Source organism: Oryctolagus cuniculus, chromosome 3 (genome assembly GCF_051225735.1).
Source record: "Oryctolagus cuniculus isolate XC-2025 breed Fujian yellow rabbit chromosome 3, ASM5122573v1, whole genome shotgun sequence".
Taxonomy (NCBI): domain Eukaryota; kingdom Metazoa; phylum Chordata; class Mammalia; order Lagomorpha; family Leporidae; genus Oryctolagus; species Oryctolagus cuniculus.
In genome coordinates, this window is record NC_142869.1 from 150,049,953 (window position 1) to 150,075,603 (window position 25,651).

At 39.4% G+C, this 25,651-nt stretch overlaps 1 protein-coding gene across 3 annotated transcripts in view; it reads left to right on the forward strand.

Moving 5' to 3' along the window:
• The first annotated feature begins 273 nt into the window (after nucleotides 1-273).
• Nucleotides 274-25,651, forward strand: part of MDFIC (MyoD family inhibitor domain containing) — a 100,819-nt gene continuing 75,441 nt past the window's right edge. For 2 of the 3 annotated variants that reach the window (XM_008258188.5, XM_089327992.1), the window contains exons 1-3: nucleotides 274-412; nucleotides 689-887; nucleotides 22,052-22,174. In XM_008258188.5, coding sequence (XP_008256410.3) covers nucleotides 794-887; nucleotides 22,052-22,174 — 217 coding nt within the window. In that variant the 5' untranslated portion in view covers nucleotides 274-412; nucleotides 689-793. 3 annotated transcript variants of the gene reach the window in all.

The following is a 25,651-nucleotide window of genomic DNA, read 5'->3' on the forward strand; positions in this document are numbered from 1 at the left end:
GGCGCGGGCTAGCGCAGCAGCCAGCCTCGTGGCCGCCCGCCAAGGGTTCGAGGCCTCTGCGACCCGGACGCGATGGCAAGAAGCCACACAAGAACAAGTGTTTCGGGGCCGCAGACGTGGAGCGGCGGGCACTGAGGCAGAGGAGGAAGAGTCCTCCTCCGAGGGGACCGGTCCGGAGCGAGCTGGCTGGCAAGAAGGGGCGGGGTGCGCGCAGTCGGAGCCGCCGCGGCCGCCGTTGCCGCCACCGCGACGTCTGGGCAGAGCCGCAGCGAGGCGGGGAGGGACGCGCAGGGGCGGCTGCCGCAGCCCTCAGGCCACGGGGCGCGATGCGGCCACGCTAACTTTGCCGGACGGAAGAGGAGGAGGAAGGGGGCTTTGAGCGACCGGGGCGTGGGGGCGGGGGGATGCTGAGGTAGGTGGTGGCCCCGGGCCTGGAGGAGAAGGGGTTCGGGTCCCGTCCCCGTGCTTCCTCGGCCCTGTCCCCCTTCGCTGCCCACTGCGAGCCCCCCGGGAGCGCGCCGCTGTCAACTTGCTCTGTCACAGTTTTCCTCGCCGCTTTCAAATCAAAACTTCCCCGGGGTGGAGTTTGAGGGAGGGCCGCGCAGGGGGAGGGAAGTCCCGCAGGGGTGGCGTGCTCTTCTCTGAAAACAGGGCTTTTTTTTTTTTTCTTTTTTTTCTTTTCCGCCAGAACCAGTCAGGTCCTTGCGCCCGACACGTCCCGAGCCTTCCCCGGTGCGCCCCGCGGGGCGGCGAGCTAGGCGGCGGCGGCGGCGCGGGCTCGGCGCAGCGGCCCATGTCCGGCGCGGGCGAAGCTCTGGCTCCCGGGCCCGCGGGGCCGCAGCGCTCGGCCGAGGCGGGCGGCGGCCGGCAGAGCTCCCCGGCCCACGGTGAGTGAGCGAGCGTGCGCTCGAGAGGGGCAAGCGAGTGTGTCGTGGCTGCGTTCGTAAAGTTTGCTCGCACGGGTACTGTGGGAGGGGGTGGCTCGTGCGCCGCGAGGCCGGGTTCCCACCGTGTGGTTGTGAACTTTTGCACAGTTCGCGTTCCTCCAGCAAGTTCGTCAGGATTCCTGCCCTAGATCAACAACCGGATAGGAGGGCGGATCGGCTGGTCCCTCCACTCCTCTTCCTTTGGTGGCGGAGGGGCAGGGTGACAGGCTTGCTTCTGAGTTAAGCGTATGCATTTCTGGGCCTGTGGCTCAACAGTGTGGGTTCTGAAGCCCTACTACTCCAGGCCTCTCTGGTTCTTGTGTCCTGGAATCCAGGACCCCCGCTGCTCTCTCAGCAAACATGCGGGCTCCCTCTCAGCTTTTCCTCCCGGGCTGCTCTGCACCCTGGCTGGTGATCTGGAGTTCTGTGACTTGGGAATGGCTCATGCATATGTTTTTAGTAACTGTTTTGTTTTGAAATAAACGTGCTTTAAAAGATGCTTTTCAAGAATGAATTAGCTCCCGTGTGTTTTTACAAAGTGTAAATATGTACAGCCTATAAAAAATGTACTGCTGTTTGTAGGAAACGCATAACAAGTTGATACACAAATCAGACCCGTATCTTCTCTTCTGCTGTAGGTAGTATACTCCAGGGTTTCATTGATGATAGAGAGCAAAGGTCTTAGACTCCTCTCACCTTTTCCTCTAAGGACAATTCTGATTTAAAGTGTTCTGACACTGGAAGGAACTAAGTACTCTATCAGGGATCAAAAACTTCTTGATTTCAACCAAATCTGGAAGCACCCTGCTTCCCCCTCCCTTAGCCCAGGAGAATGATAATGTAATGAGGTTTGTTTTTTTTTTTTTTTTTTTTTTTTTTTTTAGCAGCAAAAAGTGGAAAAGAAGATGTTAATGTTCACGCCACACAGTAGGTAAAAGCAGAAACCAGCCATGGTTAAATTAGAATGTTCTGGCATCCGGGGCTGTTAGATTGAATTACATTTATCATTTTGCATGGACAGAGTGACTCATTTTTTCTAAACTGAGAAAATTAAAAACGATGAGCTGCAGAAAAATCAGGGAACTAGGATGATAAACATATGTTTTCCCAGAAGCAGCCTGTGTTCTCCACATTGTATTGTCAACACAATCATTTTCCTGTCATTAGACATGCCCTCAGTAGTCATATCGACTCATTGATGGGCTGTTTATGCTCACATTTGAGCTATTAATCACTACTGTTAAACAAAGCATATGTCAAAAACCAACATCAACCATCCAAGAAAAACAGTTTGACTTGGAAATGGTTAGTACCTACAATATCCAATGTTAGTAGAATGCATTTTTAAAATCAGCTGGAAAAGCCTGCAGTGGTACTTATTGCACCTGTACTATAGGAAAGCTGTGTGATGTCACATGATCTGACTTTATGAGGCAGCTTGCCCAGGATGGCCTAAAGTAGAATGCTTGCTGCATACAGCACATACAGTTTCAGTGTGGGAACACTTGGATTATATTTTACCTAAAATAGCCATCACTTCAATGACATATGTTGCTTTCTTATTAGTTTAACTTTGGCACAAAAAGTTCTTTAAGTAGGGACTCAATTATAAATGTAATATGGAGTTGATTCTTTAAAAAGAAAATTCTCAGTGTCTTGTTAAAAGTATTGTATTTCAGACAGGTAGATTTCATAAGGCATATTAAAGAAAAAAATTTGGAGGGAGTGAATGGCAAACTTTCAAGATTCAGTCTTTAGGTTGGTTTCATTGGTAAAGACATCTGTCAAGAAGGCTTGTCTAAAAGCCACTGTACTCCTAAGCCCTCACTCAAGGTCCTTAACCCACTTCCTTCTGTCCTTGGATTCTTCCTCATTCCTTTCAAATAATAGTTTAGCAGTTCTCTTGTAGGACATGGCTGCTTAGTTAATTGAAACTTAATTTTAAAATTCTGAGTGTTTTGTGAAAGTTAACAGAAAACATGATTTCATGAAAATTGTGTCTTTACTGTAAAGTTATACATTTATGTGCACAATATGTAGGTACAGACATGTATGTGTAACCTGTGGGTAACATTACTATTTGGTAATGAGTTATCCATGCTGTTAACCAAAGGCATGAAACCTTGGAATTGGAAGTACTTTTAGGGATTCTCTAGTCTGAACTTCTCATCAAATAAAGGACTGCAGCCTAGGTTGGTTTAAACCTACACAGTGTCATCCATTACATTCAAATGTATTAAGAGTAAGGAAGGCTTTTCTTGTTGAGAACATAGCTCTGCTTTCTTAAAACTTCTACTTTCTTGTTGTGATTCTGCAAGTTTTACTACTGCTTTGAAGCATTAAACAGCATAAAGAATCTTTTATGTGTATTTTAAAAATTGTTCCAGAGTAGGGACATAAGCTCACATACTCCTAACTGTGAGAGGGAACCAAGATGGGTGTCAGACACTAGGGATTTCAGGAGCCTGAAGAGCACAAGGCCAGGAGGGCAAGGCCCAGTTATAACTAATTGTTGCCATGTGGCTTAATACCTTCCAGTATTTCAACAGATCCTGGAAATCTGGATCTTTGTGTCTTACTTCCCCACTTTTTAAAGTTGGCAGTTAAATACAGTTTCTGCCCAGGCCACACAAAACAACCACACCTGCAGGCTAGATGTAGTCTCTGAGCAGCTGATTTGTGACCTCTGTTATTAAAATAGAAAGTAAACGTGATTTTAAAATTATTTCCCTCTCTGAATGCCTTCTGAAATATTGATTTATGTTCTTATGCACAGTACCTGTATAAAGGTCTTCATAGGTGAAAAATAACTTCTGTCATGCCTATTTTTGTTTTACGACTGAATACTTTTGAGGGCAGGCATTTGACACCGTGATTTCAGATACTGTTTTGGGATACCTGCATCCCATATTGGAGTCCCTGGGTACAAGTCGTGCACCCACACCTGATTCCTGATTCTTGCTAATGCACATCTTGGAAGGCATCAGGTGACAGCTCAAGTAGTTAAATCCTTCCACCCATGTGCGAGACCTGGATTTGAGTTCCTGGCTCTTGGCTTTGACTTGGACCATCTTTGGCTGCTGGGGCATTTGGGTGTAAACCAGTGGATGAGAAATATTTTTCTATCTGTCTGTCTCTTTCTCTCTACATTTCAAGTACATAAAATAAATAACTCAAGATAAAACGTGTGAATGGGTCTTGTGTATGTGGTTCCTCCAACCATCAGTCTTTTCTGAGTAAGCATTCTAGAATTCATTATTTATCAAGCAACATTGAAAGTGTTGGTATTTGGTGCAATAGTTATTAGATCCCATGTAATTGAAAGAACCTTTTAATTATTTCATTCATAAGTTTGTGACTTGTACCCAGAGAGATCTTTAGAAATGATTTAGTCTAATCTGACCGTTTTTTAGATGAGGAAAAAGTTGTTCAAAGAATTTAAGTGACTTACCCAAGGTCCCGCACATAGTCAGTAGCAAGAATTCAGGGTAGAAGCACAAATTGTAAAATATATTATATGTCATTGTGATAAATGTGGTTGAAGTAGAAAAATCAATACAACTTTTTTGTAGGGTCAGGTGGATTGAAGTTAATAGGCTTTGGATATTGTGAATCACTTGAGCCTGTTTCCGTCTTTGTAGTATGCTCCATCCCCCACTCCAGTGCCTTTGCCAAGACATAGGCTGTTGGACTCTGAGTGCTGCAATACACTTTAATGTGATAATGTGTGATTTAATGCACTCTTTTCTCTTGGGAGAGTCCTCTGAGACTATTAGGCGGACTTTTCATAGCAGGATGCAAAATGCCAGTGAAGTTAATTAAAAAATAATCTAAAATAGAGGCTAGGGAGAGAATCTTCAAGTTGAAATTACATAAGAAGAGCTTTGACTTAGAGGCTTAGCTAAGTTGTCAGGAGTTTGTAATGGCTAATCAGATTTCCTTTTTGGGAAGCCTGTTTATTTCAATTTATTTAATGCATGCTTATACATACTGGCTTTCTACTTTTTTATCATATTGTTATTATTGTTTAAAAGATAGCATTTCTCAAAATGTGTCATCTTTGGACAGCTTCTGTCCCTGGTTCTCACTGGGGACAGTTTTGCCCTCTGCAAGGCTTTGGACAATACCTAGAAAAAAGCTTGTTCCTAACAAGGGCTGGGGCGTGTGCTTCCTGTGGGCATTGAATGAGTAGAGGCCAGTGTACTGGGATTGGGTCCATAGGATTCATGTTCTTGAGATCCAGAAATCTTGCTGTCCAGATCTCTTTAGAATCCCTGGGAATAAGAACCCAAGGTCTTATTTTTAAATAGCTCCAAGTTCTCCTTAGCTTGAGTTGAGGATCACTATTCTGGAGGCTTTTATCTGGAAAAGGACATAATATATTTTAAGCTTTATATTATAAACAGTCTTTTCTTTCTGAAGCCAGAGAACGGTTTCACAAAGCTCTAAAAACGTCCCTTTTGTAAGTTCCAAAATTAAAGTCGTATCACTAGGTAAACTCTCTACTAATATGCTCCAACATTTTTTTAACACATACCGCAGTTCATCCTCAGATTAGTCCTGAATATTCATCTCCAAAAATTTTCTTTTAAAAATGTATGTACTACAATCAAATATATTTCAAACATCATAAAAATGCAAGTAAAAATTAAAAGATAGTTAACAAATAGAATTTTAACACTTACTTTCACCACCTCAGTAGACATTCTTGCTGGTGTTCCCCTGCACTTCTCTTTGGAGACCCTCACATATGACAAAACATGGAAAGGACTCCTCCATTTTTACATGAGTTGTGTTCATATGTAAGCTGGACCTTTGAAAACCTGGATTATACCTTCTTATAGAAACAGAGTGATAAATTATATTTGGTTTTATAATAAATCTCAAAAGATGTTGGAATTAAATTTTTTGGAATTTTTGTTTATGATGACAAATCACAGAGAACATACTATTATAATACTGGTAATCACATATAAATAAGTGAGAGTAAAACTACACTTAAAAGAAACTGCTTTAAAATGCTTTTTGAATGTAGCTGCTAGAGTAGGGACAGATTTAATTAGAAAATATAGGGAGACTTGTCTGGATTTAAAAGAGGATTTGGAGACATTTTCAGAACTTATACTTCTAATTCTTTTTTATGTCCAAAGGAGCTAATAATGTTCATTTTATAAGTTTAGCTGTAGAAGTTAATGGCTTACCAGTTGAGCATATTCATTTTCTTTTTGCTGAGCAAAAGAAGCAAATGAATAACTGCTTTAACTGGGTGGGCAGCTGACAGGGGGTGGGAGGGAGGGCAAAACCAAAACAAACTAATATAGGAGAGAGGGAGGAGGGAAGGAAGTGGTTAAAGAAAATGTGTCTAGAAATTTAAGGAAGTTTTTGGACAAGTTGAATGGAGAAATGTAGAGAAAAAAATGTTCATGGTGTGAGCTGAGAATATGGCTGGTATTTAAAAAAAAATACTTATTTTATTTATTTTACAAGTGGAGTTACAGAGAGAAAGGGAGAGACAGAGACAGGGAGATCTTCCCTCTGTTGGTTCATGCACTGAATGGACACAATGGCCAGGACTGGACCAGGCTGAGGCTAGGAGAATGGAACTTTGTGCAGTCCACATGAGTGGACTGTAATTATGCTAACTTTTGAATGGAAAAGTAAAAATAAATTGTTTAAAAAGATACTGTTTATAAATAAAGGAGGTGCGAATTAAATGAGTACCCTGCCCGGGTACTTGGGTCATCTTCTGCTCCTTTTCCAGGTATATTAGCAGGGAACTGGCTCAGAAGTGGAGCAGCTGGGACATGATCTGGCACCCATATGGAATGATGGCATTGCAGGTTGTGGCTGTACCCAGTATGCCACAATGCTGGCCTATGGGTGGCATATTTAAGGAAATAGTTACCATGGTAGGGGCACAAACATGCATGAGGAAAAGCATCTATGTCTAGGGGACTGGGTAAACCTCGAGCAGAAGTTTTGGTTTGCATTGGACCAAGAAGCATGGTCATAGGGCGGTAGAAAACAACGCCTGGAGCCGGTGATTGCAGAATGCTGTCTCCTTTACTAAGGATCATATAAAAATTGTATGAAGGGGCAGAGAATGAGGTATAATTGTAGACAGGCTGCAGTCAGTTTTAGGAGGGTCCTGATTCTCCTGCTGAGCAGCTTATACATCTTTTCTGTGGACAAAAGATGGACCATTGAATGTTCTTGAGAAGAACAAGGACAGGATCCCATTGGACCTTTTAGGAGAATAAATCTAGTGGAAATTTAAAGGATGATTTTGGAGGGAGGGCCAAGAATGGAGGTAGCTCACCATAGCCTGACTAAACATTAGATGACCTAGGAAGACCTCTGCCAGTGGGAATGGAAATTAGGAAATGTGTGTGTAAAAACAATGACAAAACTAGGGTAGAGCTGTGTCTTGGCTGTGAAAGTCGCTTTGAGGACATTGATTTTTATTATTCATCTTCAGATCTCCTCAAAGTGCAGTGTTCACCTTTTGATGAATAGATATGGTTGGATAAAATATTTCATGGGAGATAATGGAAAGGCAGAAATTGGAAGTCATCCATGGGTTTGCCTTGACGCCAGAGTGGAAACACTGAAGTAGCTTTAGGCTTCTTTATGAAGTTGATTCAAGGGAATTTAGCCACGGTCATGGTCGCAAATGGGCAGCTGGAAAGGGGAATATGTGACCAAAAGAGTGATGAGGGTCAGGCTCAAAGTCTAAGATTTCTCTACCAGTTGGTGCTGGTGCTGTGACCTCTTAGGTTAAGCAAAGGCTTGTGGTGCTGGCATCTCATAAATGACTCATATATGACAGCATCTCATACTGGCATCTCATATATGAGTTCCAGGTGCCCTCGTTCCAATGCAGCCCCCTGCTCATGTGCCTGGGAAAGCAACAAAAGATGGCCCAAGTGCTTGGACGCCTGCTACCCATGTGAGAAATCTGGATACTGGTCCTGTCTTCTGGCTTTGGTCTGGTCCAGGTCCTGGCTGTTAGGGCCATTTGAAGAATGAACTCGTGTATTGAAGGTTTTCCTCTGTCTCACCCTCTGTCTTTGTTTTTGGTCTTTCAAATAAATAAATAAATAAATAAATCTAAAAAAGAAAAATAATTCACCAACAGGAAGCTGATGGATAGGCCTAAGAGTGAAAGAGCAGTCTGAAGACTAAATTTTGGGGAATGGCCTCACTTTAGGGGAGGAATGGGAAATGGATGCACAAACAAACAAAAATATCAAAACAAGTTCATGATGATCACTCACAGATGCATTGGATGCTTGGTGGTTACAGAAGGTAAGATAAACTGTGGTTTGTTAAAGAACAAATAAGGTGTATGCTTCTCTTGGATGGGTGGATTGAGCATGCTCACTGCACATTGATGGGAAGACAGCCAGGGGATAGAGACTGAAGATGACATGGAGCAGAGTGAATTGGTGATATGGTGGGTTTTGTAATTGAACCAGTTCGGTCTGGAAAGAATGGGAAAGAGTGCAATCTTAGGGAAGTAGGGAGTGTTTTCCTTTAAGATGAGGTAGGCAAAAGAATGAGTGACCATCTAGAGAAAACTTGATATGAAAAAGAGAACATGGAAGGCTTAGATTTTCTCATTAAAGCAGATGGTAACATTTGGTGAGAGCAAGGAGCTTTGGATGAGTCAAGAAATTTGAGACGTGTGGAAAAGATTTGGAAGAATGAAGAATTCACCAGCAAGTGAATCTGGGGCAAACAAAAGGGCTGCTCTGTAACAGCATGGGCTTAACCAAGAATGAATGGCATGAATTCTCCTGGACCTGGATCAGTATGGTTGGTTACTTTTCTCAGCAAGAAGCATGTGGGAGCTTGAGAATAGCTTGGGAATAGAAGCAGATAGAATAGATTTTGGAATTGGCATGGGTGGGGGTTGGCTGGGTGGAAGCCCTGCAAGGACAAGGGGCTTGCATCACAGCATGTGAGGGAAGAGTGTGTTTTGTACTAACTGCTCTTGCAGTCCAGGCTGGAGAGGGGAGCCAGAGAGACTAGAAATGGAATTGGCAGGCTAACATTCCTGGCAATCAAAGTCTGTGCTTGCTTGCTTTGTTTGGTCAGTCCATGTTTAGGGATTTAATATACATGATGGAGTGACCTTTCAGAGGCTAGAAGGGAAGTTGTGGAATTTTGGGGTGTGTAAAGGCTTTTCCTGTTTCTTTGAACCTTATTTCCTGGATTTTGTTGAGGTTGTTTCATGGAAAGAATTCTTAATAACCATGTAATTATTTTAATAGTATTGTAGTTTATAATAATAAAAGACTTTGGGAAAATAAGGAAACATAAATCGACATAATCTAAAGTTAGGCCATTTGCAAATGGAAAATTATTTAGAACAATAAACACAAGAGAGAAAAAATTCAGTCAAATTATGTTTTTGAAACTAAATATTCTCCTGTATAAAGACAGGGGACTTCTAAGTTTCTGTTTCAGTCTTTATTCAGTTTTTATTAAGAAAATGATTTGGGCCTGGCTAGTTTCTAGATTATTGATGCTTTAACATTGGTGATTTATGACCAAAGATGCTGCAACTCCTCTGTTCTAATTAGAGCTGTGTGTATGCACCAGCATTTTGGATGTTTTTATCTCTTTCTCTCTCTTCTGTCCTATCCCCTTACATTTTCTTATCTCTCTCTCTCTCTGTCTTGCAAGTAATACTTCATTAAAGTTACTTTTAATATCTCCTTTTTTACGTTCATGTCCTAAAGGGGGAAAACCTTTTAACCCTATGTTTTTGAAATTGAATTGTATTTTTATATTCTACTTCTAAACACTTAGGGTTTACTAAGTAGGAACTGTGAAAATAGTTATTTTAACATGAATTTAATTTTGCTTGTGGTTTCTACTCGCAGTCCACTTCTGTTTTCAGATTCACACCCATGTGATCTGAAGCAAGATGATTCATATACATGTGCTTTTCTGCCAGATTTTTTTAGCAGCCTCAGGAATACAATCTGAAGTTAATTTTTATTCCAGCACATTTACCACATATATCTTAGTATTGAGTCATTTAAAGGGGAAAATCCTTTGTATACATATGTTTTTAGTGCCTACTATGTACAAGGTCCCGTGGAGGCTGAGAATGTATAATACACAGTTTTGCTCACAAGGAATATGTAAACTAGATGAGAGAGGATGAGATCTAAATGTGCATGAAAAGAAATTGCAACTCCTTCCTTAAATATCAGTTCCAGAGTGCAGAAAGAACCATGTGACAGAGCAGTAGCTAGGCCAGGTACCAACTGACTACTGTGTTTCTGGCTCTAGGTGAAGGTGAGTGTAGAAGTTGAGGCAGAGTCTCAGGATGGCAGTAGGATTCAGTTTTGTTTAGATAAGGCTGCTGATGACCCCAGTCAAAAACTACATAGATTGTGGTGTTTTTGGTTAGAATTGTGTCGAGTTGAGCACTAAGAAATAAGGCAACTTGTGGTCAAGCAGTTGACAGGCACTCTGAGTCTAGGTGGCAGAGTACGAAGACACTGGCTTCCTTTCTGTTCTTTCTCTACTCCAGGGCATCTTTTTTCTGCTCTTTTTCATGGTGGAATAGCCCTGATTTTTTGAGTCTCTGAGTGTAAACCCATTCTGTTCTTATTTCTTTCATCACCCAAGCAACACACAGGATTGTTAGTAAGTTTTCTGTAGGGTTTTACTGTTTTTTTTTTTTTTTAATAACATACAAGATGAAATTAATGAGCATGGAAAAGGTGTAGGAGTTTACAAGTTAAATTTGGGTACTGTGTTAAAAAACAATGTCAGTTTTTCCTCAATATACAAAATTAGTGTAGTTCTTATTTGAACTAAGGTGCAACAAATCCAATCTTTGTGTTTTTGGTTAGAGAGAAAACACATTGAGGCACTATAGTGGGCATGGGAAACTACAGATTTTGAGAGCAGTTGGGGAATTATAACTGTACGATCTGGTAATTGGTTATGTTAGGACAGAGGAAATAAGGAAAAAAAGTCAAGAGTGAAAAATGATCCTGTGACTACCATTGACCAAGGTACAGACCAGTTGGAGAAATAGCAGGGAGAGAAGTGATGAATTGTCAGCCATGTTGAATTTGCATTGCTGGAGATATTTCTCTGTACAGTTGAAACTTCAAATGTGTAGTTCAGGACAGGGGTCAGGGTTAGGATAATGTCTCCAAAAGTTACTCTTCTGGACGTGACTAAAACTGTGGAAGTCAATGATATTGCAAAGACGGGAGAGCCAGAAGAGAACGAGTGAGTTGGAGACTTAAAGGAGAAACAGAAGAGTGAAGTGTCCCAGAGCAAGGGAGGAGTAGGCCCAGAAAACAGAGGCTGGCCTAATGAATTATATGAGATACTCCTGGTTTGGGTCTTATGAGAATTCACAGAGAGGACACACTTCCTGACTTCAAATCCATATCCATCATTCTGAAGTCCAAGAAATCAATTTCAATATACTTCTAATTCATTTATCATTATCTTATTTGTGCCTTCACCACTGTTTGAAATGATCTTCTCTTATTTACTTCAAGATCAGACTTGAATCATAACTTTAAAATGCCTTCACAGATTAAGCAACCCCCTTTGGTTCACTTTTGATCTCCAATGGCATTCATTCTTGTAATGGTGCCAAATAAGGGTTCATTGCCTAACCAGAGAGCTGAGAAAGAAAGTATTCTTGATAAAAGGATTCTGAGGGTTCATACCTGCTAAACTTATTTGGTGATATATTAAGCCTTTTTACTGTAATGTACATTTAAAATATGCTATCCCAAAAGCTAAAATAAAAAGGAAAGAAAGAAATGGAGAAGGAAGGAGCATGAGAAGGAAAGAGGAGAAAGAGGGTAAGGGAAGCAAGAAGGTAATATTATGTTCTTACGGTTGTATCTATAAATCACACTGAATCTGTTAAAAACTAACTAAAAATTAAAATAAAAAACTTATAAGACTGATATGCTAAAAGATAGAAAATGGATTTTGTATAATTTTTAAAAGGGGGTGATGGTAGAGTCCTTAATTCTGTTTTATAATAGGGTTAATGGGCTGCTAATTCATTAAATTGCTGTAGATATGGTACATTTGGATTTGAGCAACCAAACTCTTCCATGATACATAGCTTTCCAGGTAAGATTAAAAAACTGTTGTGCCTGTAAGAGTGGATAGACTATGAAACCTCAGCAAAATCATTGAACGAACTAAGGCTACTTAGTAGTACAGAAGACATGGATGAAAAAACATGAGCTATTTTCTAATATGCAGCTGTCACATGGAGGAAAGATTATTTTTTACTTGTTTATTTTGATTTTGGAAAGACCAAACTATGAAGAATTGATGGAAATGACAGGGAAGTAGATTTTTAGCCATATGTGAGGAAGATGTTGAATAATTAAAGCAGTTCCAAATTGGAGTAAGATATTTTATTTTTTTTTTAAATTTTTAAGGTATACAAATTTCATACATTTCATATACATACAGATTCAGGAACATAGTGATTCTTCCTACCCATGTTTGGACGCTTCTTTCTCCTCCCTCTCCTATTCCCGCTCTTAATTTTTTTTAAAAATTTATTTATTCATTTGAGTGTCACAGTTAAAGAGAAGCAAAGGCAGGGGGAGAAGCAGAAGCAGGGGGAGAGGCAGAGGAAGAGAAAGAGAGAGATTTTCCATCCTTTGGTTCACTCCCCAGATGGCCAAAATGGCCGGAGCTGGGCCAGTTCGAAGCCAGGAGCCAGGAGCTTCCTCAGGTCTCCCACTTGGGTACAGAGGCCCAAGCAATTGGGTCATCCTCTGCTACTTTTCCAGGTGCATTAACAGGGAGCTAGATTGGAAGTGGAGCAGCTGAGATTTGAACCGGTGCCCGTATGGGATGCCAGGACTGCAGGCTGTGGCTTTACCCGTTGTGCTACAGTGTTGCTCCTTCCCACTCCTAACTTTTACAAAACTGTATTTTCAGTTTACTTTATACTCACAAGATTAACCCTACACCAAGTAAAGAGTTCAACAAATAGTATAAAGAAGAAAAACAGTGTTTCTCAACAACAGAGACAAGAGCTGTAACTTGAATCTCACAATGCCCATTTTACTCCTATACATTATATTTTAGATTCTCTATTAGTTACTGCAGATCAGGGAAAACAAATGATGTTTGTCTTTTTGGGAACTGGCTAATTTCACTTTTGCAACAAAATGGATGCAACTGGAAACCATTGTATTTAGTGGAAGATATTTTCTGAGGTTGTTTTCCTAGCCCTGGAAGTATTCACGCTTTCATGCCTTGACCTACTCTTGAGGATGTTCCATATTGATGTTGAATGTTTTCACTTGAATTTATATTATCAGGTTGTCAGTGGGACCTCTGGGAGCCTAACTCCAAATTTCTTGAGTCTATGACTGTTTTGTGTTAGTGTGAGTATATTGTTGAAGAAACAGAATGAACGTGTATTTGAGGAGGTAGGAGCTCACTGTGACTCAGGGTCAGTCATCCTGAAAATCTGTTCAGGGAGTAAGAAACCACAGGTTTGGAAGTAAACGATGGGGCTGGCACTGTGACATAGCGGGTAAAGCCGCTGCCTGCAGTGCTGGCATCCCATACAGGCACCGGTTTGAGTCCTGGTGCCCCACTTCCAATCCAGCTCTCTGGTATGACCTGGGAAAGCAGTGGAAGGTGGCCCAAGTCCTTGAGCCCCTACACCCATGTGGGAGACCCAGAAGAAGCTCCTGGCTCCTGGCTTTGGATTGACATAGCTCCGAATGTTGCAGGCATTTGGGGAGTGAACCATTTGATGGAAGACCTCTCTCTCTCCCTCTCTCTCTCTTTGCCTCTCTGTAAATCTACCTTTCAAATACATAATTAAATCTTAAAAAAAAGAAGTAAAAGGTGCAAATTATGATGACTGAAATAATGTGTACTGGTTCCCTCATCAGGGTGCTGTAACCTTCCCACCTTTGTTTTTACAGTAGAAGTTCAGAATTCCTGTCTTCTCTCCCTGTTTATTTAGAGCCTTTACTTATACTGATGCATTTTTATTTATTTTGAAAGTCAGAGTTACAGAGAGAGAGAGAGAGATATCTTCCATCCACTGGCTCACCCGCATGCTGGCTGCAACAGCTGGGAAGCCAGGAACCAGGAGTCTGGAGCTTCATTCTGGTCTCCCAAGTAGGTGACAGGGCCCAAACACCTGGGCCATCTTCTGCTACTTTTCCCAGGCCATTAGCAAGGAGCTGTATTGGAAGTGGAGCAGCTGGACACAAATTGGCACCCATATTTGATGCTGGAATCACAAGCAGTGGCTTTACCCACTATACCATGACCAAGTTGATATGTATTCAAAAAAAGTTTTTAAAAAGATTTATTTGTTTATTTTGAAAGAGTAACAGAGAGAGAGGGAGAGATAAAGGGGGGGGAGAGATAGAGAGAGAGCAACTTCTATCTGTTAATTCGCTCCCCAGATGACCACAAAGGCCCGAAGTGGGCCAGGCCGAAGCCAAGAACCAGGAACTTCATCCAGATGTCCCATGTGGCTGGCAGGAGACCAAACCTTTGGGCCATCTACCACTCCTTCCTTTTGCATATTCCCATTTTGTTGCATATTTGTGTAATTTTGCAGTTTTTTTCTTTGTTTTATCTCACTGTTACTCACCCACCCCAAATCTGTAAACTGATTGAGTCAGTGTATGTTTTTTCGTTCTTATGCTCCTGAGCATACCATAAGCTTCTATATGCATAAAAAGCCCTTTGAAGGAATGCATTTTAGACCATCCCTGTCATCTTTTTTTCCAAAATATTAGTAATCATGGATTAAGTGTTTAATTCATTCTTTAAATATATATTATGTGGCAGGCGCCGCGGGTCACTAGGCTAATCCTCCACCTTGCAGCGCCGGCACACCGGGTTCTAGTCCTGTTCGGGGCGCCAGATTCTGCATGGTTGCCCCTCTTGCAGGCCAGCTCTCTGTTGTGGCCTGGGAAGGCAGTGGAGGATGGCCCAAGTGCTTGGGCTCTGCACCCCATGGGAGACCAGGAGGAAGCATCTGGCTCCTGGCTTCAGATCAGCGCGGTGCGCCGGCCGCAGGGGCCATTGGAGGGTGAACCAACGGAAAAGGAAGACCTTTCTCTCTGTCTCTCTCTCTCACTGTCCACTCTTCCTGGCCAAAAAAGAAATATATATGTGTGTGTATATATATATGATGTGTCTGTTATTACAGAGTTATTTTCTTGTGTTTACCTTAACATATTTTCAAGAAAAGAGATTTTAATCAATTTTAGGACATTAGGCCAAATAGGTTCGTTTTGCAATGTTCCTTAAAGGTCATTAGGTTTGAGGGTTGTTTTTCTGTTTTGGATCAGTGAAGAAGTAAAATTCCAGAGCCTCAAGTCTTCCTGAAACTGCCTTATCTTTGATTTTTTAAAGGTTACATTTGGGAAGCATTTATAGAATTTTCATTTTGTTCCAAGCCTCTGGGAAAGTACAGACCCAGATTTTTCACTTTTCCCAGAGATTTTTGTTTCAGATTATTTGAGATTTCATATTCCAGAATACACAAATATTAAATGTAATTATGCTAACTTTTGAATAGAAAAGTAAAAATGAAATTGCTTAAAAAGATATTGCTTATTAATAAAGGAAGTATGAATGTAGATCAGAGAGCAGTGACAATATCCATACAATGCAGATTAAACATGATCTGTCATAGATTATTATAAAATATTTAACTGAAGCAGCAGAATTCTTCCATACCAAAGTCCTAAAGCCTAAGCACTAAGAGAGCTACTTAGAAGAATCTTTGCAACATCGATTACGTTTTACAGGTTTTGTGAAGATTTTGAAGCACCATCATTTATATACTCTTTCATGAAGTAAGCAAATAAAGTACGAATAACAAGTGGAAAGTGCATTTGATAGCTGTGAATTTACACATATATGCCTAGTTCAGTAGAATATTTGAGGTGGCTTATGAGTGTGCATTAAAAATAAAATGATTAAAAGAGATTAGTGGGTAATATAGGTAGCCTAGAAAAGCCAAACCTGGAGGAAAACCAGAATGTACAGATTTAGACTGTAGGGTCAGGCTCAATTATTTGACTTTGTTTGTAAATTTGAATTAAAAAGAAGACTTTTATTTCCTATGAAAGTGACTATCCATAAGAAAAAAAGGATAACACAAGACTTCTTGGAAGAGCAGTCCTTTTCCTTGTAGTCAGTCTGGAAACGGATTTCTTGCATGGTTTTTCATAGCGGGATTGCTGAGTAGATACTGCCTTGAGCAGCCTTCCTATGATATGTTTATGACAGGTTTTTTAAAGCTGTTTATTCCAATAACACTGTAATAATAATAATGGCATGAATGAGCTGCTGTTGTACACCGGACACTATGTGTTCCAGGCATGATTTCATCTATGTCGGCATCCTCCTTATGAGGTAGTACTGTTGCCATCTCCATTTTAGACGAAGGATCCAAAAAAAAAATTGTTTACCCAGGGTCCACATCATTAATACTGAACCCGGACGCCCTGATTTCAGATCATGTGTTCCTAACCACTTGTTTAGGGCAGTGTACAATTTAGGGATAGTATTTCTGTCCCAGAGAACCTAAGGTCCTCATCAGGAGGGATTCAAGTGTCTTGACCACAGAATGGCAATATTGTCTGTATTTCTTGGAAGACTGGCATGTGCAGCACTTTATATGTCATAGTGTTCAAGCACATAACTACAGTAACTTTGATAAGCTCATTTCATCCTGAAGCAATATCCTATGTTCTTTTGTACTATTATTTGTTAATAGTGTTCAGCTATTGAGTTAAGGTTTTTGCTTGATTATAAACTGAGGGAACAAATATCCTGTTCAATAGTTTGAACTTACAGAAAAGTAGCTTAGTGTTTTTACTTACAAAGGACAGAGCTAGGAATAGTTATAGCTGACAAGGTATGGGATTTATATTCAGGATAAATAATATGTGATGATGCACTAAACTGACCCATAATTGACTTGTCTTCCCTTGTAAGGTGTCACATTCCTTGACATTGTGGAGAAGAGCTGAGCATTGCAGAGGAGCTCTTTACTCTGGGTGGGGCATGAAAGTAGCTGAGCCACAAGAACCTGTTTCCAGCTGAATCTCTCTAACACTCGCTCTGTTTTCTTCCCTATTATATTGTTGATGGTTCTGAAGATATAATAAATACATATTAATGTCCTTTAAAAGCTGTAAATACTGTAATTGCAAGAATTCATTGACTTATTCATTCAACCAAAGGAAGAATTTTCATATTTTTTTCTTTTAAAACAACCACATATCAACTGTGTGGCTGTTGTATGGCATATATAATATTTTACATAAATTATTATTCAGTTGATTTAATTCCAGTGCTCATAAATTTTTATCTTCTCTTATTTACCATTCCTTTGCTTTGTGCCTGAGTTGTCTAAGTAGAACTATCAAATTTTCAAATTTGGATAATACTAACTATATAAAATATTATAGAGTTTTAAAGTTGAATCGAAGTTCTGTTTGCCTGAATCTTTTCCATTCTGATTTGGCAGTAATAATCAAGATTGAACACCATTGCTTCTCACCATTCATAAGCTTCTTCAGAAAAAAAGCAAAAAAAAAAAATAAGTATATTGATCCAGTAAGTCATTAGTAAATCATTTCTGAGTAGGACATAATTGCATTTAAGTTGATCATTATTTTTCCTTTGATTCTTTTGTGTCATTCATGCTCATCACTTTCTTTGAGAATTAACTCAAATTGAAGACTTTTCTATGATTTTCTTTTCTGAATTCTGAACACCCTTGTATAGGAGACTTGTGTGCTATTGTTTAGCTCCCATGCAAAGGCAGCTTTACAGGACTTCAGAGCCGGAAGGTCCTCTGCAGTCATCCAGCACATCACCCTCATTTCCTGATGAAGAGGATCAGGGAAATGAGGTCCACCCAGGTCACACAGCTGCTCAAACTTAGAGCCAGAAGTGTGAACCAGGCAGCTTTCCTTACTTTCTGCTTTGTCGTTGCTTGATTTTCTCATGTGTGTATGTGTGATTTGTCTCTCTGGTTAGATTTGTTACCATGGACCTACCTTTCTTCCTTAAGCAAAAATTCTTCTTCACATCTGTGTACAAAAGAGGCACCTAGAACCCTTGGGAATGAGGCCTTTAGAAGCAGGTGTCAGTGGTCTATGACTAGCCCTTGGTCAATACCATTTTTAAAGTGTCTAAATGTCTATTTTTATATATAAAGCATATAAGTTTTCTCTCATCTATTATTGAACTATGTATAATTAAGGTATTCTCATACCTGCCTGAAAATGGAGACAGTACTACATAACATCTATAATAAGTAGATGACCAGCTTCTGATTACTTGAAATACTGCGACAAGGTGATGAGTAGTAAAGTCTGTATCTCAATATTTTATACATTTTTCTAAATGTTTTTTTAGTACAGAAGAATATGTGCCTAGAATGGTGCCCATCCAACTTGGCCATATATCATGAAGCCATCAATTTAACCATTTGAATTCAAAGTAGGACATTGAGACCTGTGCACCTTTGTTTTACAGAGCTCTATAGTTGGTTGTAACCCCTAGGCAAAGTAGGGAACCATGGATTTAGACGAATGGCCTTGTTGGGATGACAAAAGCTTCATTTTAGGAGAAAATTGCTACTTTGGGAAACACACCCATTGAATGTGTGTATAGAAATCTTGTAGAAAGATACCAACTGAAATTCATACATCACTAAAATCACCTGATTGTCTGTGGACAACACCTGTCAGGCCTACACAGTAGTTGAATTACAGCTACAAACCTTTGTAAATCCAGAATGGAATTCATTAGATCAGGAATGAGCCCTCTGCTTTTCAATTCAGAAGTGACACAGGAAGCCAACATTGATTACAGAAATACATTGTTTAAAACTGTCATTTTGCCATCTTATTGAGTAGTGAATGACCCAATGAATTCAAAGTTGTAGTAAGGTTCATTTTTTTTACATACTGGTTGTATATGAGTTAAATCCCACTATCTTTGGTGTATTTCTTCAGTGAGGCTGCCTTATGGATATTCCATTAAACTGGGTTAACTATCAAGAGCATATTAATAAAATATGCATACATTAGAAAGCCAAGGACAGTCAAATGGTCAAAAAATTTAGTCTATGCAAGTGGAAAATTGGCAAAAGTCAACTTAAATTTTTTTCTTGGAACCTGTTCTGAGCCTTGCTTTGGGCTGGGTGCAGTGGATCCTAGCAAAAGCCAGACACTATTGAGCCAAGACATTCAGTTTTCAAAAGAAGCCAAGTTGGATAGACTGATGATTGTGATGTAATAGTAATTGCATACTACTTGTTATTTCTTGAATATAATGATGCAGAGAATGAAATTTTTTTTCTCCCATTTTAACCTGAGAGATGACATTGAGGATCATCTGATTTTAGAATTTCACAGATAATGACATATTTTTTTTTCCAAGTATGGTAAAGCATCCTGTAGTGAAAAATTGGAGAACTTTATTTTCCTTTCAGTAGTGTGTTGCAGGGTTATAAATCCACGTGTATATGGACTACATGGCATTTCCATTTATTCAGTGGAGAGTTGAGAGGGTCTGCGTTTAGCACTTGAATATTGGACATGATTCAAATATGAGTCAAGTGTGTCTAGAGGCTTTATTCATACCTACTTTCTTTTAGTCAGCAGTGCTTCATAATGCCTTGGTTTCATGAATTAATTTTAATGGAATTAAACTTGAACAGCTCAAAATTATATAATTAATTTCATTCAGCTTCAATTAAAGTTACTAATTGAATCAAGCCTACTAGCATGACACCTGGCGGCAGTCAGCTACATTACAGTAGCAGCAAGCATGTGGGACTCTGCCGATGAGCTAGGGCACTGTTGAGTTTATATAAAAATATCTTTTTTTGATAATCTAAGAAAGGCCTTGAGTTGACTGTAGACATGCAAGATTTCTGGAGTTGTTTAAAAAAGTAAAGATTTTAATGAAAACTAACACATCTCATGAAGATTACACTTTCTCTATGTTAATGCTGAGTAAATGTTAGATAAACCTAGAACATACTGGTTTAGCATGCTTTTAATTTATGTTTTACTGCTATTTGAAATGGTTTTGCTTTCTAAAACTACTTAACATTGAAGAATTTATTTTCTTTTAGCATCTTAGCCTCTGGACTTAGTTGTAAGTGGGTGTCCATCCATTTTAATGTGTTGAAATGTATCTCATGGCAGAACTTTTCAATTATTGTGAAATTCCCTTGTTACAGTAGAAATTTCTGCATGTGCAAAATTTTTCCCTTCCACTGGAAATATTAACACAGTTGACTAACAACTTCTGTTTGAATCTCTTTCCTTTCTTTGCTTCCATGGTTTGACATCATCCAGCTCTTGTTACTTCTGTAACTCCTTCCTAATTGTACAGACCTTTCACCTCTTCTCATACATTCACTCTTTCAGTGAGCCCAATAATTTGAATGACCTTAGCAATCAAGATTAGGAAGAAGAGTGTTTCTAGATTAACCCTTTTTTCCCGACTTGTAAATTCAAATGTCTTATATTGAACTCATCCACTAGATTGTACAACTTTGAAATTCATGAGGATGGCCTGGGTTGCATCTCATAATGATTGTACCCCCATCACCTAGCACAATACATAAACATCTAGTGTGTTCAAATATATATTTTTGAAAGATTATTCTCTGAATCCCCCAGGTTTTCCTAGTCAAATCCAGACTGAGAAGTTAGTCTTCATCCCATTTTCCTTGATTATCTGTACTGATGTCTAGTTTCTTACTTTTTTTATCTAGCTAATTATCTAGTTAACTAAAAATCTTATCAAATACTGTGTGGACTGTGCAGTCTCCTCTGTAGTTTCCCTTACTCTACTCTCCCTCTTAGATGTCCATACTCTAGTGATTTGCAAGAATGTAAGTGCAATGGAATCATTTGAATGCAGCCCCCAAGTGAAATAGAATCTCCCTCATTGAAATTGGGTTTTTGGTTGTGGGACTGTGGAATTGCTTTGGGTTGAAAATATCCAGGATTGAGAGCCACTGTTGTACATGAGTCTGTTAATCTTTCTCATGCACAGTTCTGATTAGGCATTTGATAAAGCTTCAGTGACTACTTTTTAATTGTTTATCTTGATTTTGAATTAAGCCAAATTTTTCATCTTGGCATTCCAACACCTATCCTATATCTAATCACACATTTACAGTCTTACCTCCTAACGTACCCCCTGCAAGTACTTCACAGTGCGGAGCTGGAACCTTTGCCCAAGTGTCTGCTTTTGGAGTTTACCCATGCTGTTCTTCCACCTTTCTCCCATCTGCACTTTTTGAAATCCTTCTAATCTTTTAAAGACCATCTGACATGCACCTTTTTCTTTGGTACCTTTCTTGATCTCTGAATCCCGATGAGTTTTTTTTTCCCACCCTTTGAACCAACTCTTTGGTGCTCTGAACCCCTCAGAGCATGCATTTTGCCTTCTGTTACAGTTTGCTTTTTGTTTGACTTATGTTCCCAAGAAGACATTACATTTCCTTACATATTGGCTTTCCCTTGGGAACCCATAAACCTACATATAAATCTCTCATCCTAAATGTACTTCTTCTGTGAGGATGCATTACACAATCTTTGACTTTTTCCCAAGTTTCCACAGAGAGAAGTCTGCATTTGCTTTCTGTACCTCCTTAGTACTCAGTCATTTCTCATTCAGCTATAGTCTAACTTGCATCTCCACCACTCATTGGAATCTCTTCTCTGGTGCTTTCCTGGCCACACTCATCTGCTCCATGCACTATGTTCATCTTTGATGTCCCTTTCCATGGCTGTCATGTCAGATCACTTTCTGTGTAAAATTGCTTGTTTACTGTAATCTTAACAGATTGTTTTTACTATTAGCGTTTCTATCTCTTCAATTTTAGAGAGATAAAAGGGACGCAATAAACATCTGCTGTGGAGCCAATTACTCTGTAACAGTCAATAGATGCATACCTCTCCAATTTATTTAAATTACAACAAACTTAGAAGCAATTAGGAAAACTATATAAACAAAAAGAAAATATGTAACATTCAGTGATGATAATCTTATATATGTATTTTTTTGTTTAGAAAAATGTGATAAAGACAATACTGAGAAAGATATAAATGAAGCTACTAACAGCCGTTTCACACATGGAGAGATGCAAGACCAGTCCATTTGGAGAACTCCTTCAGGTGGTGAACTCATCAGAAGTAAGTAATTTTAGAGAAAATTTGAGTGATGTGGGGATATGACTGTGTTACTATGCTCTGTTAATTGTTCTGCATAATTCTGCTGCAAATCTAATATCAAAAGAATTTATCTGACCATGTTTTCAATAATATTGTAAATTACAGAGCTATAAGTAGGGTGTAAAGGGTGCTGTCTGATAGCTTTTATCCTTTCTTTAGGAAAGAAGTATTGATCTGTAAATTTTGAACTGGATATAGTCAAAACTGTTCCTTCTCAAGCTGTGTTAGAGTGGAAATCAGGCAACTCTTAGTTTATGTGAATGTAAAACTAGAAAGAGAAATATGGAAAGAACTGAAGAGCGAGCAGTAGCTTTTTTTTTTCTAAAAATCATTTATTTGAGAGAAAGAGAGAGAGAGTGACAAATAGAAAGAGAGGCAGAAAGCTCCCATTCACTGATTCATTACCCAAATCCCTGCAATGGTTAGGGCTGGACTTGGCTGAAGCCTGGAACTGGAAATTTAGTTGAGGGCTCCCACATAGATGTCAGGAACCCTATTATTTGAGCCATCTTTGATGACTTCCAGGGGTTGCATTAGCGGGAAGCTGGGATCAGGAGCTGGAGCCATGGTTTGAACCCAGGTATTCTGAAATGGGTTGCAGGCGTCTTGACTAGGCTAGACCCTTTCCTACCCCAGGTAGTATCTTGATAAAGCTATTGTGATCCTTGTTTTGTCTGGTCAAATGATTCCAAAGTGTTTTTATACAATTAACATTTTGTCACTATTTGTTTTGATGCTGCCTAAAATTTCTCTCTAGAACATGTGCAAAAGTTTTGGCATATTTTTGTTTTACTCTGGGGATGTCTTTAAATCCTAGTGTCTTTGGGTTATCATTGAGAATGCTGATTCTCTGTGAGGTCCTACTCTTGACATTAGAGTTTGTGCTCTGGTCACCCCTAAGGGTTTCAAGATGAATTTTACATGTAATAATTTATTCTATACAGTAAAAATGTGGATCTAAAGATCAATACAATACCACGCCTCGAAGAGCGTGAGAAGAGATCTCTTGAAATTCTCATTCATGGTAACCAAATCCCCATCTTTCATTTTCACTTTTCCAGAGTGACAGAGGAGAAGAATTCATTTCTGGGTATCATGTGTTATTTTCATCATTATTTTTTAATTCATCAATTAAGTCTTGTTACACATTTTTTTAAACTTTTATTTAATGAATATAAATTTCCAAAGTACAGCTTATGGATTACATTGGCTTCCCCACCATAACGTCCCTCCCACCCGCAACCCTCCCATCTCCCGCTCCCTCTCCCCTTCCATTCACATCAAGATTCATTTTCGATTCTCTTTATATACAGAAGATCAGTTTAGCATACATTAAGTAAAGATTTCAACAGTTTGCTCCCACACAGAAACATAAAGTGAAAAATACTGTTTGAGTACTAGTTATAGCATTAAATCTCAATGTACAGCACACTAAGGACAAAGATCCTACATGAGGAGTAAGTGCACAGTGACTCCTGTTGTTGACTTAACAAATTGACACTCTTGTTTATGACATCAGTAATCACCCTAGGCTCTTGTCATGAGCTGCCAAGGCTATGGAAGCCCCCTGAGTTCACTGACTCTGATCATATTTAGACAAGGCCATGGTCAAAGTGGAAGTTCTCTCCTCCCTTCAGAGAAAGGTACCACCTTCTTTGATGACCCATTCTTTCCACTGGGATCTCACTCGCAGAGATCTTTCATTTAGTTTTTTTTTTTTTTTCCCCCCCAGAGTGTCTTGGCTTTCCATGCCTGAAATACTCTCATGGGCTTTTCAGCCGGATCCAAATGCCTTAAGGGCTGATTCTGAGGCCAGAGTGCTGTTTAGGACATCTGCCATTCTATGGGTCTGCTGTGTATCTCACTTCCCATGTTGGATCATTCTCTCCCTTTTTGATTCTATCAGCTAGTATTTGCAGACACTATTCTTGTTTATGTGATCCCTTTGGTTCTTAGTCCTATCATTATGATCAATTGTGAACAGAAATTGATCACTGGGACTAGTGAGATGGCATTGGTACATGCCACCTTGATGGGATTGAATTGGAATCCCCTGGTATCTTTCTAACTCTACCGTTTGAGGTAAGTCAGCTTGAGCGTGTCCCGAATTGCACATCTCTTCCCTCTCTTATTCCCACTCTTACATTTAACAGCAATCACTTTTCAGTTAAGTTTCAGCACTTAAGAGGAATTGTGTATTGATTACAGTATTCCACCAAAAGTATCAAGTAGAACAAACAAAAAAATACTAAGAGGGATAACATATTAAGCTGCTCATCAACATTCAGGGTGAAGGCTGATCAAGTCACTGTTTCTCATAGTGTTCATTTCACTTTAACAGGTTTCCTTTTTGGTGCTCAGTTAGTTGTCACCTATCAAGGAGAACAAGTGGTATTTGTCCCTTTGGGATTGGCTTATTCACTCAGTATAATGTTTTCCAAATTCCTAACAGGGATCTCTTTTAAGTTAAAATTTAAACACCTAAGAATAATTGTGTGTTAATTACAGAGTTCAACCAATGGTATTAGAACAAAAAAAATACTAAAATAGATAAAGTATTACATTGTACATCAACCGTCAGGACAAGAGCTGATCAAGTCACTGTTTCTCATAGTGTCCATTTCATTTCAACAAGTTTCCCCTTTGGTGCTCAGTTAGTTGTCGCAGATCAGGGAGAACATATGATATTTGTTTCTTTGGGACTGGCTTAATTCACTCAGCATGAGTGAACATATTATACTTACTTTGAACCTTGGAAATTCCTTTGTACTCTAGAATTCCCAATACCTGGGTCTAACTGAAACCAAACAGAGCAAAGCAGGAAAAGAAAAGGAAGAAGCCAACTTAGCAGAGAAAACAAATAACAATAAAAAATTAAGGAAATTTTCAGTTTTTCAAAACCAGCCCTAAAATTGAGTGTGTTTAGCATCATTTTTTAAAAATACACATATGTCTTGGTGAAAGGAGTAGGAAGGAAGGCAGTGAGACTCAGAAATTAGTGAGGAGCAAGATTTATAAAGCTCTTTAAAAAGAGTTAAAAAACACATTATTCCAGCATTTATTCCAAAAAATATATTGCTTGCCTTTTATTTAAAGACTGACTGTACTGTTGTGAAGCTTATGGTTTTCTGAGATACTGGCATGTTTTATCTGATTTCCCAGCCCCTGGAGTGCCAGAAAGCTCCTCTGGGAGAGAATCTTAACTCCACCTGTTGGGCAGTATGATTATTCTCTAATTGTGTTTTTCATGGTAACAGAATTTTAAATGTGTGTGTGTGTTTGTTTCATTTAATTGAATTATTTCCCTAATTTCCTTTCCCAAGGCCCACACTAGGAAAATGTGAATAAGATCACTTAGAAGAAAACCCAGAATACAGACAACTGTTGCACAAGGATATGGAGAGTCATGCTAATGTGTGAAATATGTTTGTTTTGCTC